Here is an 18098-nt window from a genome sequence, read left to right on the forward strand (position 1 = left end):
CCTCCTCCCAACTCCCCTCATCATTGACTCACCCTTGCTGGTCAGAAGCCATTCTCCTGCTCCCTTCCCTTGTGCCATAGGGTTAAACAAGGAAAACTGCCGACCTTACATAAGCCGACTGGTGCACGCCACCTTTAAACAAATGTTATCCACGTGCTATGAGATTCGCATGCGCCGCTGATTTTTATCTTGAAGTTAGAACATAATTTAAAACAGTTTTTTGCTGACGAGTATTGATAGAATGCAATGTATTAAAAGAATGAGCCCGTTACAGGCCAACATGGGGGTCGACAAGCCATAAACACACCGCTGGCTTTGTCACTGCATCTCAACCTACCATCGGGAAATCAAGATTTTGCATCCAGCCTAATTAACTCACCCCATGTGCCACGTTTCCTGCTCATTTGGTTTCCATAAAATCCCCCCTCAACCCCCCCACCGCCCCCAACCAGCAGACCTTATATGAAGAAAATGACAAACTCAATTCCTGTCTCATCTTTATATTATGTGCCATCTTGTCATGTAATTTGTAGCACTACAGTAACAGACATTCGCTCAAGTTGCAGTCCACCCTGTGTGTCAGTAATGGACTATGCATTTTGCAGCTAAGCTGTGGTAGAATGATTTATTGTGTGAATCTCAGTTGGACATGGCTTGCGCACAACCCTCCTTGTCTCCCAAAAAGGCAGGCGGCCCATATTTGGATGGATCCCTAAGGCAAAGGCTCCATAGACCCATGGATTAATGAGCCCCTGTGTTGAATTTATGGTGTGTTACTCTGTATGGCCCTGGTTAGGATGTCAACTGTGCCAATGGTTTCAATTGTAAGCTTGCCTGAAGATTTCATTTTCTCCTCATTTACTTTTTTTTGCCAGCTGCATTTTATTTGCCCCATACAGTCTTTGGGAAGGCTGACTAACAATTTTCCATGCCCATTAATCCCCATTACAATCTTTGCAAAGGCTTTTATTCTCCATCTGCAATTAAAGTGTCCACATCTTATTAAATGTCAGGCTATAAGCCTTTTAGAGCTGCTGACATTCTAATAGGCACAATGGTAGCACTTTTGTCAGGTGGTTGTAGGTTTAAATCCCACACCAAGTAGTGAGTACTTAATCTAGGCTGACACTTTGGGGCTGACACTTTGGTACAGTACTTAGGGTAGCATTGTACTGTCAGGGGTCCTGATGAGTTGTTAAATAGAGGCTCTATCTATTCAAACAGCAGGGGCGTTTTGCTAGTATCCTAGCTAGCACTTAACACCAACACCATCAAAAACAGATTGTGTAGCTATTACTGTGCTGCTTGTCTAGATAATTTACTAACACCTAAAGCTTTTAATTGACTATGAAATATTTCAGGACATCCTGAGTACATGAAAGATTATATATTAATGTAAGTTCAATTCTTGATTTGGATCCTGGAAGATCCTGTTGGGTTGGTTATTTCGAACTTGTGCCATCCATAAGAGCTTGAAGATCAGCAATCCTACAGCCTCACCACCAGCACCAAAAAAAGGTCATCTATAAAAGACCATACACAGTAACATCGTCATAATTTCAACAAACTTCGACTTTGTTACACTAATGGGGTCTATGGGACCTATTCCTAAGGACTCTTGTCAAATATTGGACCCCTGCTGGTGTGATGGTGATTGGGGGGAGGTGGGATGGGGTGTGCACATCCAATCGGTAACCTGTCTATTACAACCCAAGGACCTCGCCATTCCTACCTTCACCCTAACTGATTATGTCAGGGTAACAAGGATAAGAATATTTAAAAACAGGAAATGCTGCAAATACTCAGCAGGTTAGCAGCATCTGTGGAGAGAGAAATCGAATTCACGTTTCAGACAAATGTCCGTTCATCGGAAGGGACAAGGAGGTGAGTGAACAGTGTAGGAGAAGTATAAGAGCTATGGGAATAGGGGTAAGTGAAGCTGAGATAGAAGATCAACCAATCTTATTGAATGGCAGAGGAGCCATATGACCTACTCTAATTTCTTAAATTCAATATTGCCATTTAGCAATATAAACAATCTCTATGTGCATCAATAAAATAAATGGATGAATGGGTTATTGTTGTCAACTTACTAATCTTTTACCAAGGAAAGTGTTTAATTTCCACACTTATGTTTGTTCTTTTCCTCTTTAGATTGTCAGATGTCCATCCATTCCTTGCTACATCACCTCTCGAAGTGAGTGTCTGTGGACAGACTGGGTGACCGAGAAAAGCATTTACGGACGTCAGGCCAAGCACTATGCTTGCGTTAAGAGGAGTGATGACTCCTGTGCATGGTACAGAGGTGTAACTCAACCCAAGAAAGAGTTTCTGGATGTAGAGGATCCATAACTTTATTACAGCAAATTCACCATTCAACAGAAAATTCACGTAAAACAGTGTTGTCTATAATCTGAAAAATGTAACCCAAATTTCTTCTGTTCAATATAGCAGGTCTGTTTGCTTACTGTCTGGTGATACCTGTATGTAACATGGCATATACTTATATCTTGCATTTTAGCATCAGCTGTACAGTGTGCATTTCTCGGGCTAGAAATTGAAATGCACTTTTGTTTGTTTTAGAAAGCTGCAGCATTGAAAGTATTTGGTATAGTCTATGTTAAAAGTGAGGATTGACTCCTCAATTATTTGTAAGTATTTTTAACCCTTGAAGGCCTAGAGTAGTGCATTTGCATTCATGTCCAAAAATAACACTTTTTTCCCATTTTATTTAGGAAGTGCTGTTGTTTTGTGAATTGCAGACTCTATTCTTGATCTAATTTAATAAGTCTGCCATGATAACTTAACATAATATTGCAGTTTTAGACTTTGCATGATAGAAATATATGTTGCAAGCTGAAAGGTAATCAATGCTGAAAGAGTTTGACTATTTATTCCTTTTGCAATGTAATAACTCTTCTTTCTTCCATTATGGTCGCCACAATAATATACAATAGTAAAATATTAACCCACTATGAGCCATGATATTGATTATCAGTTAGGCCATAATTATAATGTGTATTGTGATTATCTTTAACTCTTTTTCTTAAATTTTTGTGTTCATCAGAGTTGTTTGTACTGGGAATGGAACTTTTACAATTAACATTTGTTTTCAGCACTCTGTGCAGGGAATATGCTGCCAGATACAGATTAAAGCTTTCTCTTTTTTGTCCCAGCACCATTCCCCAGCCCACAAAAACAACTTGCATTTATATAGCGTATGTAACAGAAAACATCCCAAGGCGCTTCATAGGAACATTATCAAACAAAATTTAACACTGAACCCCACAAGGAGATTTTAGGACAGATGACCAAAAATTTGGTTTCAAGGGGTGCATTGAAGAAAGAAGAGAAAGAGCTAGCAAGGCAGAGAGGTTTAAAGGGAGCATCCCAGAGCAATGCTTGCTGCACCAGTGTGACTCTTTTTTTGTTTCTTCGAGTAAGATTTCCAATTCGAACAGCTTTGCTCTGTAGACCCAGGACTGTTAAGGACAGCTTTATAACTGCACAAACTAGGATCCTCACAGTCAACAAACAAAGAAGACTTTCATCCCATCAATCCCGGTTACCTTTGACCTCAGGTCCCAGAGGCAAAAACCAGCGTCTAATCCACTACTCTCCTTTCTAGTTATTACGGAAATATGTTTTCTCCTCAGAAATTAGTTGTCAAAAATTACCATCCTGCAAATTGGCTTTGTCTGGTGTATAATTAATAGAAATTTTTCCCTTGGAATTGTTAACAGACAGGCAGTTTATAGTTTCTTAACAATATTCAAAAAGTAAAATATTATTCAATCAAAATCAAATGTGTAATCTGCAAGGAGAGCATACATATTCTTCAAAGTTCAGATATTGTTCAGCTAGTTATTTAAAATAATAGAAGGATACAATAGGTTAAATAAAGTGAAACTATTTCTGCTGGTGGGGTAATCCAGAAGAATAGGGAAATTATTGGGCTGGACCTTCCAATGCCAACAGCAGTAGATATGTTTAGATTATTGTTGCCGTGGTGCATCGGGACCCTGCAGAAGTCCTGACCGTGCACATACACAGTAATTGTGCCGCCCGGCCCCCTCCAGGAATGTAGACTTGGGCCTGTTGCACGGTAACTATCCGGGGATTGCCCCAGTGTAAATTTCTGGCGTTGGTCAGTGATTAAAGGCGGAGTCCACCCCACTTCCACATAACCCCAACTTGACTACTCATCCCACTAAAAACTTACCTGAGACACAGCACACGGCTTCGCCATTGCTCCCTGTGCCGAGGGACCGCTGCTCCAGCTGGGACAGAAAGACCTGGCTGCAAGGATGCAGAAAGCTGGACCCATAATTATCCACCCAGACTGCGGCAATTGCCCCAACATCGCTGCTGACTGGAAGACCTGGTCCATTATTACCATGAGGAAAATCAGAAAGCACTTCTTCAAAGAGGGTGGTAGAAATCAAACTCTTCCCCACTGGCTGAATTGCTTATTCCTATTCATTTGAGCTCTCCCCCCACTTTCTGAATGATCCTAATGTGATGAATTCCTTGGTGCACTAGGTTAATTTCTGAATGATAATCATTGTTAAGTAGTTATCTAAATATATTCTTTGACTTTATCTACAAAATCCATGTTATTTTTTGCATAGCCCAGTATTCTCTAAAATGATTGTAGTGTTAATGACATTTCAGCAAATGCTAAACCACTAAATGTATTTTGATGGAACTACCAATAATGAAAATTAAATAAATTCTTATTAGTGTGAATTTTTGACTATCATATCGATTAAAAATTTGAAGTTACTTGTTGGACCTCCTCTACATGTAATTTTTAAATCTGAGACATCAAGATTATGGAGAGTGTTAGGCTTTCACTGTACAATTTTTTTAAAAGTTGGACAGCACGAAACAAAATATTGCAGATGCTGGAAATCTGAAATGAAAACATGAAATGTTAGAAATACTGAACAGGCTAGGCAACAGCATCCATAAAGAGAGGAAGGTAGGCCTCTTGTTTGAGTTTGATGACCTTTCATTCCATCCCCTGACCTGAAACCTGGACCCTACCACCTTTGCTGCACAGTCTGACCTGCTGAGTGTTTCCTGCATTTTCTCTTTCTACAAAAAGTGAGATAGCATTATTTAAAAGATATTGGAAATTGGAAGAAATGCATTTTGTTTTGCAAATTAAGTATTTCCTTTTTAACTGTAGAATTTAGTCAGTCCTCAGCATTAAATGAGTATCTCGCTCACTGGGCTGGATTTAATGCAATTGACATGGATTCAGCCTACTGATTGGAGGACTGGTGGAGTGAGAAACCAACATTGCTTCTCTGGGGAGGCGCATCCGGAATAAGTACTGACCAGTGTCAGGCCTTCCCAGGGATTCGGGACCCTGGGTGCAGAAAACCCAGCCACCGAGATCTGCCAATCCATCAGTGTTGGCAGCTCTCCAGTACAGGCAGTGTGACCGGGAGTAGTGGCTGCTGCTGGTAATCCACCCAGGGAGAGGCCTCGGATCACCAAGGGACCCAGGCCACTGGTGAGTGAGGGTGGGAGGGGGTTGCAGGGAAAGGGAGCAGGGGGGTTGGAGGCAAGGGCTGGGGGGTGGCTTTCAGCAACCCCCCCCCTGCTTGGTGCCAGGTGTCTTCAAAGGGCACTAAGTGCCTTCGAAATAGGGATTCCCCCTAGGAGGCCAAAGGCAAACCGGACGGTATATTAGTGGTAATCTACATGCAGATTACCTCTAGCATGTAATCTCTGAGCCACTACCAAATTCTGGTGGACTCAGGGATAATTGATGTAAATTGTTTCAATAATGAACCTAATTGACAATCCACGACAAGTGGGCGAGTTTTCCCCCATGGGCTCATTCCCACCTCCATCTTAACCGCGGGAGGTTCCCCCGCAGCCGGGAGTCTGACATACAACCTCCCCCACGATTAAGTGGCCTTGGCCACCACGTTTCCCGCTGCGACAGGCTGCCTTATATCTAGCCCACTCTGTGCTGGAAATGAGGCAGTGAAAGTTCAGTACAGAGGAATATGAATCACAAATTTGATTTACCAGTTTTCAGTTCGAGATATTATTTGCAGGCAGATAGTTCAGAGTTTTAAAAAGAAAATTGAATCCGATGATAAAAACATTGACATTTTCATAGTTCATCAATAGTACAGCTGCCTTGTAAATACCTCATGAATATTTCTTTGATAATTAGCATTCTTTTAGGATTACCAGTATAAAAAAATTAGCTTTATTAACACAATGGATAGAATGTCACATACCAAAAGTTATTTTTCTACATTCTTGAAGTATCTTTGTACTTAATGCCCAGATGCTAAGATTTGATCTATTTCTTCTGTAATTCTTTTTTAAAAGTTTTATTAATAGAATGTTTAACTTATAATTCCTTTAAAGCTATGCTTTTTAAGTAATGTGTCAGAAAATACTTCCATAATTTAAGGCTTTGATGTTTTGCAGTGATTGTTAGAAAAAAAGTCAGAGACTTGCAATTTGTTTGATCTGTACACATAAAGGATGACGAGAAACATTTGCTGCATGTGTTTGTTACTCTGCATAATTCATGTAGTAAATTCCATGTGGACCAAATTCATGGAAAAATACAGTATTATCAAATAAAGATTTATTACAATACATTAGTAAAATGCTTTCCTTTTTTATAAGTACAGGTTTTCGTTCCTACTAAATATCAATCAAACCTTAAAGGATTGTTAGAATGTGGCTGGTATTGTTAATGCTGCTGTAAATCTCACGATGAAGGCCAGGAAAAAGGGTTCCTCGTAAAATTCTCTGAGCACATTCTACTATAATTCTTTGTTTGTAAAAAGTGTCCCTGGACAAAGGATTAAACGGAACAACTAGGCTTGATAAATCAAAATTTCAGAGTTTAGTGTTCGTACAGCAGGTAATGGTGTTTTATTCTGTTTAAGAAAAAGGGCAGAATTCCTGGACCAATTTGGGTATCCTGTTTCTAAACTGTTTTGACTGGAAGAATAGGCAGTCTGGGCTTTGGAGCTCTCCACAAATATATAAAGTTTGCCCAAATAGTGCCAAACAGAAGAGATCTCCCTGCAGTTATCCTTTTCTAATATCAGAAGCTGTTGGAGAGTTTGCAGCACTGTTGGGGTTTTTGTCTAATTACAAATTACAAGAAGTAGACAGAAAATTGTGGGGTGTGTGCCCACTGCATCCTGTTCTAGGCTTCCAGTGGAAGAAGGTCCACATCAGTGGTGAATTATCGGTCCTAAAATAAGCAATACCAGGTCAAACTATTTGGATAAAATCAATAGGAGCCATATGTTATTTATCTTTAAATCAATTAATTAATGCCTCTGGGTGGAGAGCCACCAATATACAACATGCGCGACCAGAATCCAAAGCCACCAATGCCATAGGTACGTAATATTCACCAGGATGGATCTCAATTCTTATTAGACATGGATTCTAGAAAAAGTGCTGATGAGCTGATGCGCCTGCCCCTGCAATGCAAATGGCCCTGTCCCTGGGATCTTGAACACATTTTCCAGTTTGTAGTTAGTGGGTGGGGGTTTTGCTCTGCTCCATAAGCAGACACTCTGGAATTTCAAGACTATTAGATTTCTTTATTAGTGCCTGTCCACTTTTTACCAAGGGTCCAGTTTGGAGTAGAACTCTTGGTGTGATGCTGTGATGACATTGTTGCACTGTGTTTTATAGCGTAGCCTGGTGAGAAATTAAGTATGGCAGAATTTGTTGGACCTTAACATACATTCTACAATTCATCTAATTTATTAGATCATCCAAGAAGTATTGCTTCACAATGACATTCCAAAGGCAAAGGCATGCAAACAAGATTCTGCGATTGGCAATAAAAATATGAATGTGCAATCCCACTCAAAGTGAAATCACTTTAACACAATTCGACAGGAATGTTCAAAACACACATGTCGCCTATTCCAAAATGAATTTATAATATCAGACTTTATAAATATTAAATCTGTGCTTTTCTAATTGTACAACTTGTGACAGCAGATGCTTATTTTTCCTGCAAGCCTGAAAATTCAGACATTCTCTTTATTTCCCTCTTTCATTGTTAACAGCATTGAGTCTCTATTGACATTTTGCTTTTGTCCTTTAAGATACCACTTGACATTTGGAACAGTCTTTGAAGTAGCTCTTTGTAACTAGGAACGCAAATGTCATCCTTGTGAAGGAAGTGCTATATTTCAGCATGTTATTTGAATATTCTGGGGAAAATTTCTGACTTCTTGTGCTGACACCTACTCTCTCAATTCCTGGAGCTTTGTATTTGTGCCAAATTGTTCAGTGGAACTAAAATCCGTTTCAACATTCTTGAATCAATAAAAGTGTTCTGAAGTCCTTTTGCATTTTCTGGCTATTGGTCATATTGCTGGGATTCTCTGCGACAGTTTACTTTATCTTCAATTGTCAGTTTATGAAAATGATGTTCCTTGTAAAAAAATAATCCTTTTAAACTTTAGAGAGAATGTCTTGAAGCTTCCTCCATGTATCAAAAAAAAATCAAGAAAGGAGTCCGTTTGTTTTCTTGACTATAAGAGCCACAGGGTTAGAATTTCTGTTTTGGGTGTTATCAGGAAATGTCACATGGTAGCTGCTAAAATTTAATTTGCATAATCACAAACTCTTCCAAGAGTCAATCCAATTGGGCAGTGTAATATAACAAAATTGGTTCTTTCCATTAAAAAACATCCCCTGAAGATTGATAACCTGGTGTGTCCAGGCCTCTACCCATGAGCAATATCATTGCAAATCACTGAGAAATACCTGGTTCAGTATAGTTTTATTTAAATACACGGATAAAGGCAAAATACTGCGGATGCTGGAAATCTGAAACAAAAACAAAAAATGCTGGAAAAACTCGGCAGGTCTGACAGCATTATCGGGCCTGCTGAGTTTTTCTGGCATTTTTAGTTTCTTTTTTAAGTAGTTTCATTAGTGTATACCAGTCAGTTTCTTAAGTTGTGCTTGTTTCTGAAAACCCTTTAAAATATGCCCATCAGGGCCTGTGTGCCTAAGAAAATGAATGCCCAACCAGTACAATTTGCTGAATCGCTTAAATTTTGATCTGTGGGCATGGCCAGTTATGTGGGTGCTGCCTGATCTTGAAGCAGCGTAAGAGGCCATAGAAGCCACAAACATTAAGTGGCTTTCAGTGTAACTCGCTTATGTTTGAAATTCCTCGCTCTTTTGCACTAGTTTGGCCAATTCTGCCCATATTGTGCTGATATTACTAACATAAACAAGCACAAATTCTACTCCACTATTTCACCTCAATTTGCAGTGAAATACTGCATAGTCTGGGAAGATGGTTTTAAAAATTAAGGTTCTATTTTTTTTATTACGTCCATAATTCTTGTTCCTTCAGTGATTTCAACCTTCCTGACCCTTCTGTCATCCCACATCCAAAATAATTGTTTTGAATTCTCAAGGATCGTGGGATATTTTAGTTTTTTTTTTGGTCTGAATTATTTCGAGGCTTTGAGAAGATACGAAATTAATTACAAGGTAAGCATCCATTACAGCTAGCTAAGGTAATTCCACTTTCTGCTAAGTGATCTACCTCATCGATCATATCAAGGACTTTAATTTTGACACTTTTTTGTAGGTGAAAATAATTCACTTAGATTATGTGCATATATAATGGTTTCAAGCATCCCCTGATGCAAATGTTGTACCATTATATACCCCTGGCCAACTGTGCAAATGCCTATCATAATTATCTCAGTCTGTTACGGTTAACTGTGAGGCATGCCCCATAAATATTCCTTTGATGGCTAACTACTGTATGACCTGAATCTTTGCCTACAAAGTAGGTTTTGAACAGTGCATTTAACCTCTTGATTGAACCACACAATTAATCATCCTTCTTCAGAAATAATCGGAGCATAACTACCGTCAGGAAACTGAGCTGTAGCACACACCATACATCTCACTTCCATCCTTTTTTTTTTGCTTAAAAAATAGAATTACCAGCTGTACTAAAGATTGAGCCCCAGTTTAGAATTTTAATGCAGTATTTAATCGTGTTGAGGGTTCAAATTAGATTAATAAAGCGGCAAAACTGCTCAATGGACTGAAAATGAGAGGTTTTCAGGAAGGGGCCTAGGGCAGAATCATCCCAGATTCGCACTAAGTGTAGTAACGGGCGTGAAAAAAGACGTTTTATTCACCGCCCTAATGGTGGGTTTTCACGCCCTGTCGTCCCCTTCCCGCCTCATAAATTATGCAGCCACGGGAAACACGCGGGATCACGGGCTGCAGGCCTCCAACTGGCCCACCACGCCATTACCTCTCCCCTCCCTCACGCTGGGTGCCATATTTAAAATGCAGCCGTGCACACGTTTCTCAATGCATGCAGACCAGGACTGCTCCGCTGGAGACATTGCCCCAAATTTTCACCCCCCCCACCCCACCGATTCAGTGACGCATCCCTGGGACACCACCTGGACACCATGGAGGCCCCCAACGATGTCCTCTACCCCCGCTCTGGCTGCAGGAGTTTCATCAGTCTCACCAATCCGGGAGCGGCAGATGTAGTTGGTACCAACGCTGCACGCAAGAGGTCGGCCATCCAGTGCAGAAAAAGAATGAATGACCTCATCCATGCCGCCAGGGTAAGTCGACCATCTCATCAATCTCAACTCACCCACTCACAAGCCTGTCACACATTCACTGGCATCTCACTCACTGCTGGTTCAAGGGACATCACCACTCACTCTCTCACACACACCCCCACATCCCCATCTGGCTCATCTCTGGAGACAGCCTCCTCATCCCATCCATGGCTGCACTCAGCACACAGGCCTGCCTGCCATCCTTCTCACTTGGCCTGGCATGCGCCAAGCTCACGCTGTCCCCATCTGTCTTTATGCAGGACAAGATCACACATAATCACCAGGACGGGTCCCAGACAGGGGGGCCAGACATCAAGGTCCTCACTCGGCTCAAGAGCTGGTCGGAAGACGTCGGCTGTTCCTGCAGTGACGGTGAGGTTGGCGGCGAATACCCACGGGGGGACCCTGCACCACATGATTCTTCTCTCAACACTACTCTGAATCCACTATCCTGTGTTCAACATGGCTGCCAAGCACTAATAATCTCCACTTTCTCTCCTGGGCACATCTGACACGTCGCCCTCAGGCAACTGTGACCCCAACCCCAGCGCTGAGGGCACCTTGGATGAAGACCCTGAGGGCAGCACCATTGAAGACCCATCATGGCGCTCACCCACACCCTCCACCAGCGCACCGACACACCCCTCGGTGGGACCTAGAAGTAGAGCAGCCTTGTGATCGCAATCTGCTGAGCACAGCACACAATCTGTTCCAAAGCAGGTGGAGGCAGGGACATCCTCATTCACCAGCACTCGGAGGACTGCTGGAGGCAAGGAATCTGCTGAGTCTGAGTCAGACGATGAGCCTCTGGACTCAGTTCTCAATCAGTTGGTGGAGCTGCAAGGACAATCACAGCGACATCAGGAAGGGATGTCTGGTGCACGCCTCAGATTGCAAGGGACGATGGAGGAGTCTGTCTGCCTTCAGTCTGAGGTGATAGCGCTGGCATGTTGACGCATTGAGGTCAACACTGGCAGGATGGCAGCCGCCATGGAGACCTTGGTCCAGGGTATCAGTCCTGCACTGCTGCGCAGGCTGAACTCCATCGCTGACGCTATAGTTGGTCTCCAACAGTGTCAACACGAGAGGGGTGCGAGACAGCTCACTCTCACTCCAGCTTCCCCTTCTCAAGGAGTCAGCCAGGAGTCATTGGGCACCCACAGGGAGGAGGGCCAGCAACTTGATACCCTGGGGCTATCCACCCAGGTGAATCCGGGAATGTCCGGCCAATCTAAATCCCCTCTTCCTGTGGCCCCCGCAGCTCCAGCTCTATAGGCCAAGTGCCACTGCCACATAGCAGGATACCTAAAGCAGGCCGGGGCCCTCTAGGTCTCGGCCCTCCCAAGGACGCCTGCAAGGTCATCACAGGGCATAGCAGTCAGCAGGCTGCATCCACCTCCGCTGTGGATGCCAGGGGAGTACCAAGACGTAGCAATAGGTTTAGGAAGGTTAAGAAGATGTAGTTGCACAGCCTGGGAATGGCTGATAATCACTTATACTTAACATTTACTATTGCAAATAAACTCCCAAGAATGTCTCCTTGCTTATGGCTCCTTGTTATGATGAGCAGTGCCCGTGTTACTCAGATGTGAAACCGTGGTTCCTGCTCAAGATAAAGGCAGGTGTCTCAGTCCAGGGCCTCTTCCCAACGCAGTGTGAAACCTTCAAACCAAAGTGATGGTCCAGCTTCACACTCACTAGACACAATATTGATGCCTGCACCTCGATGGTGCTTGTCATTGCTGCCAGAATGTCGTGGGCAGGCGTCAAAGAGTTCCATCATTCTCTCTGTGTGCTCTCAGCACCTTTTTAAGGGAGGGGTGACCCCCATCTCTTCAGCATCTGTGACTAGTGACAGTGTGCCCCTGAAGGGGACAGGTGCTGAAGGTGGACAAAGGATCAGATGCATTTACAGTTTCACAGCTGCATCTCCATGATATGACCCTGATCATGAAGCGCAAGCGAGCTGCTCTCATCCAGACAGGAGTCAGACATTCACAGAGGCAATGTGAAGATCTATGAAGTGTCCTCACTTCATATCATCATCCTCCTGGAATCTCATGACTATTAGGGCCTCTGCTGTGTCTCCATGACATGAGCCTGAGCACTGAGGGTATGTTCTCAGTGCAGCCTCTGTGAACTCTGGAAGATGTTAGGGATCTGAGACCTGTTAAGGCTGTAGGCGTCATGGATGCTCCCTGGGAATCATGTGCAGACCTGCAGGATGCGTTTGTGGTGGTCGAACACCAGCTGAACATTCAGCGAGTGGAAGCCCTTGCGGTTGACATAGTTGACTGCTTGTTGCTATGGAGATCTAAGTGCCATGTGAGTGCAGTCAATGGCACCATGCACCTGTGGAAAACCTGAGATCTGTGCAAATCCCAGTGTACTTCCTTCCTGGCTTTCCTGATCCTGGTCGAAATACACAAAGTTCTGTGCCTTCACGAAGGTGGCATCCATGACCTCCTGTGCTTAGAGGCTTGCGACATCCAACACAGGTCAACTTGTGGAGCCCTGGAAGGAGCCACTGGTGTAAAATTGAGCAATGGTCACTTTCATGACTACTGGCAGTGGATGCCCTCCATGTTCCCATGGCACCAAATTCTGCAGCAGGTGGCGTATGTGACCGACCAGTTCCCTAGACATGCTCAGCCTTTGGCGACCCTGGTTCTCAGTCGTCTGCAGGAATGACAAGCGCTGTCTCTTGACCCTGGGCCAATTGTTCTGCTGTCCCCTAAAACGCACATTAATTTGCAGTCTGTGCCCAAGGGGTGAAAAGTTCTGGAGCATTTGGTGGCACTTTCATGCTTTTGCGTTGCTTGAGTGGGCAACAAAGGTTCAGAGGCCCGACTCCAAGCATGTCAATGGAGCTACTTCTGAACGGTCTCAGCTGTGGAAGAATGCTCATTCTTGACAAGCTTTTCCAAGTGCGTGGCCGTTTCCCTTTCTCCCTCTTCAACACCACCGCCCTCGCCGGCATGTGCTTGTATATGTCCTTCAGTTTGTGCTGCCTTAACAACCCCCCCACTATACCCGGGTCTCACCCACACTGGAGCCTGTGCCCCGGCACCACACAAGCGACTTGCTTGTGCCTCCCCAACCCCCAGCCCAAATGCTTGGTGCCTCTTCCTTGATGGCCTACAGGCGATGTTCGTGAGCACTGTTCAAAGTTTTGTGCACTGACCTCTTGGTTCCCCTTGAAGTTCAGCTCACCAGGTGCACGTCTTTTAAAGGTAGCCATGGAGCACGCCGTTCTGAAGTCACACTAACGTGGGCAGTAAATTTGATGCGGGGGGATGATTCTGGCGAGCAGGGCTAGTAATGAGATGCTAAAGGATCAAAATTAGGTTCCTGACATGCAGTGGTGGGAAACGCGGGTGGAACGGACGATGATGAACTGGTTTTACAAAGGCATGAAACTGATTTTTGGCCTTCTTTCCATATTGTCCGCTCACGCCCGCCATGACACCTGCTGCCAAGGGGACCAGACAAGTCCGTTCAAAGATAGTCATTAACCTGTACAAAATCAGAAAAAAGACAAAACTTTTTCGGTTGTAAAATAATTTTATACTTAAAGCTAGTGTATATAGAATTGAATAATAGATAAAACAGAATTCACCAGACTGCCTTATTATTGATATTGATAACCCACTGTGGTTTTGTAAGAGGCAGAATAAATAATCTGCACCATTCGCTTCAAAGTAATTTAAAAGAACCTTTAAAAATATTGTGGCTAATCTGTTGCAGACCTGTCAGGCTTCACTCATTTTGTCTTTAGAATATAGCCCATTTTAATGTGCTCACTTTAAAAAAGTAAATACCACTTTACAAATGCTCACAACAGGTAAACAATATCTTGAAACAAGTTTCTTTTTAATATTAAGCAGTAAGTTTGTTTAGCTTTCCTAAGTTCTGCAGTTGCATGAATCCTTGGTAACAGGTTTTGGTTAAGGACACCGCACAGGAAATATGAATTCCTGGAAAGGAAAATTTTGGGTTAGTGCAAGTCTTTGTGGGGGAAAAAATAAACTTCTCCTGAAGCACGATCAAATCAGCTGACTACTTGCGCGTGACTCCTGCACTCCAACACAAAATTCCTGTTATTGGTGGGGGAAAAGTTTACGTAGAATAGCTCAGCAGTGCCACCAACTGAAAAGTAATGATCCTACATCTATTTCAACAACATGCATTAAAATGAACTTCTAAAATGATCACATTTATTTTCCCATTTTTTGCATGTATTTCTCCAGTTTTCTCCCCCTGCCTTTCCACTCATGAAATTGGTGGCACAATTCTACATGCGGTAGTAGCATTTCAATACCCAGTCTAAGTGGTCATTTGGAACGTTGAGCCTTGACTTGTCTAAAAGGGATGATTGATGACAAAACCATCACATCCAAGCCTGATTCTATCAAACTTGATCCCTAAGTATATCCACTTTTAGCAAAGGCCACTCAGGAATGGGAGTTCAAGCCAATTTTGCTCTCCCTATCCTGGAGACAGGGATCTACCATAATCCTCCATAGGTACCCCGGAAATAGTGCTATCAGAACTACTTTCTCTTGAATAGGGGCCCTGTTAAAATAAGAGGTGGGAATTTTTCTTTCTCACTGAGGAGAAGATAGTTAATGTTGGATCAAATAATCAAACTGCCTTCAAGAAATTTCCACCAGAGTAACCTTCATAACTCATTGAATTATCTGGTCAAAAATGAGTCAGGGGGATCATAAGACCAATCCTTGGTCAGTGATAGGCTAACTAATTTCTACTGACATGGTGGAAAAGATACTACAATTGATTTTAGTGTCCCTGCCTATCGGAGAAAATAATTGACCAGAATTCTGACTGTAAAATTCTTTGAAATGACCTGAGGACATGATAAGGTGGTAGATAAATGCAATTTATTTCCTTTTTTCTATATCCATCTGCCCCTGATAAAAGGGGAGATTAGCTGAGACAGGATTGGATGCAGTTATAATACCCCACAGTGAATTCCAACACTCACTGTCAAGGATGCAAGAATAATGGTGACTTGAGTATGGTCCTGAGAGCACTTGGCACAATGGAACAGAAAGAGACAATGGGCTGGATGTTCGCTGAGTCAGGTAGACTCCGCAGGCCTTCAAAAATAGTGGCTGAGACCAGATTCTGGGATTCCCGGCACCATTCTTGGTGCCCCAGTTTTGACCAACACGGGATAAGGGTGTGGGCTGGTGTGGGTCGTAACTCCTGACCTGGTTGGCTCCATAGCAGGGAAAGACATCTCCTTGTCCCCTGCAAAAATTTTCAGGGAGTCGGGCCAGCTTTTCAATGACTCGTGGTTCACGGTCTCTTATAGATGTTGTGAACCGTAGCCTGGATGAGGGAACCTTTTGAAAGGTAAGTTCAAAAGGTCTTACGTATGCCCCCCTTGCAAACTATGCCCTTCCACCCACCCTCATGGCCCCTCATACCCTCCATGCCAACCTATGCCCCTCCACCCACCAATGGCCCCTCATGCCCTCCATGCCAACCTAAGGCACTTCCATGCCCATTCGCCCACTCTGTACAGAACTAATGAACACTATGGTAACAATAGCATGTGTGGAAAAGCTTTAAAAAAAAGTCATTAATTCATAACTTACTACTTCCTTTAAAAAGTGCTTTTACTACAGCCCTATAATAATGTCAGTTATCCAGACCTTTAAAGTATCAATTTCAGAAACTACAAGCACTTGACACCTCTTTATCTTGTGTAAATAAACATTGTGCAATTGACAGAATAGATCACAGAGAAAGAATTGTCAATCAAGTAATGTTTTCCCTTGGTGCAGCTGTTTCAATAGACTAATAAATGTTTGTGCTGTCAGCCAAGAATGTATTATCATTTCTCCTCTGGTATATCACTGCAGCCAGAGGTTTAGATTACTTGTCCCAACAAGGTGCTTTTTGAATGTAAGTTTGTACCTGCAATGATAGAACAAATCCTACAGGTAAGTTTTATAAATTCAATGCTCCTGGAACACAGGGTTACCTGTGAAAGATATTTTGAAGGGATTTCTGAAAACTGATTGATCTTAGTCTGGATCAATGTTAGCATAGAAGAGCAAGGACACTCTATATTGGCTCAAATTGTTTTACCTTGCCACCATATCCAACTCCAGGTCAAAATCCTGTTTAAGTTGCCAAAATAAATATTACTTTATGATGTTTATATATGTTGAATAAATGTGTCCCTAATGTTCCTATTTCTTGTGGGTGAAAAAAATGTTATGTTTCCATTTGATAACCTTAAATTGTGTAACCCACTGATATCTTTTCAGTATTAGAAAATGATCAGATTGTCTTGACATTGTAGTATCTTTGTGATGGTTGTTGAACTAAGTTCAGTGATAAGACTTAAGCAGCCTAACCTGGAAGAGTGCCCAGTCCTCATAACAAGCACACTATAAAGAGAGACTTTGCTCTCCAGCATAATGGCTGGTGGGGTAGTAGGAATGGGACCAATGCTATCCAACCAGACACTGAATATTTTTGGCAAGCTTCATGCAATGTTGGAGGAAGGTCAGGAAATGGTTGCTGTTGCAGGAATCAGCTTGGGCTGATAATTGGCAAGTAACATTTGTGCCACACAGCTGCCAGGCAATGACCATCTCCAACAAGAGAGAATCTAACCATCTCCCCATGATATCCAAGGCAATACCATGACCGAATCCCCCACTATCAAAATCCTGGGAGTTACCGTTGACCAGAAACTGAACTGGACCCGCCATATAAATACTGTGGCTAAAAGAGGTCAGAGTTTGGGAATTCTGAAGTGGGTAACTCACCTCCCTACTCCCCAAAGTATGTCTACCATCTACAAGGCACAAGTCAGGAGTGTGATGGAATACTCTCCACTTGCCTGGATGAGCGCAGCTCCAACAACACTGAAGAAGCTTGACACCATCCAGGACAAAGCAGCCTACATGACTGGCACCCCATCCACCACCTTCAACATTCAATCCCTATACCACCGATGCATAGTGGCAGCAGTGTGTACAATCTACAAAATGCACTGCAGCAATTCCCCGAGGCTCCTTCAACAATCCTTTCCAAACCCGCAACCTTTACCACCTAACAGGACAAGGGCAGCAGATGCATGGAAACACCACTTCCTGCAGGTTCCCCTCCAAGCCATTCACCGTCCTGACTTGAAAAAATATATTGTCGTTCCTTCATTGTCGCTGGGTCAAAATCCTGGAACTCCCTTCCTAACAGCACTGTAGGTGTACCAACGCCACATGGGCTGCCGCAGTTTAAGAAGGCAGCTCACCACCACCTTCTCAAGGGCAATTAGCGATGGACAACAAATGCTGGCCTAGCCAGCGATGCCCACATCCCATGAAATATTTTTTAAAAAAATTAGATATCAGCAACAACTGGGCCTGGTAGTTTCCAAAAATTAAAATGTGTTGGTGCCTTCGATAAATATTTTTTAAA

The 18098-nt window shown here is 42.9% G+C and overlaps 1 protein-coding gene across 1 annotated transcript in view; it reads left to right on the forward strand.

The window, feature by feature from the left end:
• timp2a (TIMP metallopeptidase inhibitor 2a) overlaps positions 1-4749 on the forward strand; it is a 64958-nt gene extending 60209 nt beyond the window's left edge. Inside the window, exon 5 of the mRNA XM_078571139.1 lies at positions 2155-4749. Within this exon, the coding sequence (XP_078427265.1) occupies positions 2155-2352 (198 nt within the window). The 3' untranslated portion in view covers positions 2353-4749. The remainder of the gene's footprint in view (positions 1-2154) is intronic.
• The last annotated feature ends 13349 nt before the right edge of the window (positions 4750-18098 follow it).

The sequence above is a fragment of the Cetorhinus maximus genome, chromosome 24, assembly GCF_964194155.1.
Source record: "Cetorhinus maximus chromosome 24, sCetMax3.hap1.1, whole genome shotgun sequence".
Lineage (NCBI taxonomy): Eukaryota > Metazoa > Chordata > Chondrichthyes > Lamniformes > Cetorhinidae > Cetorhinus > Cetorhinus maximus.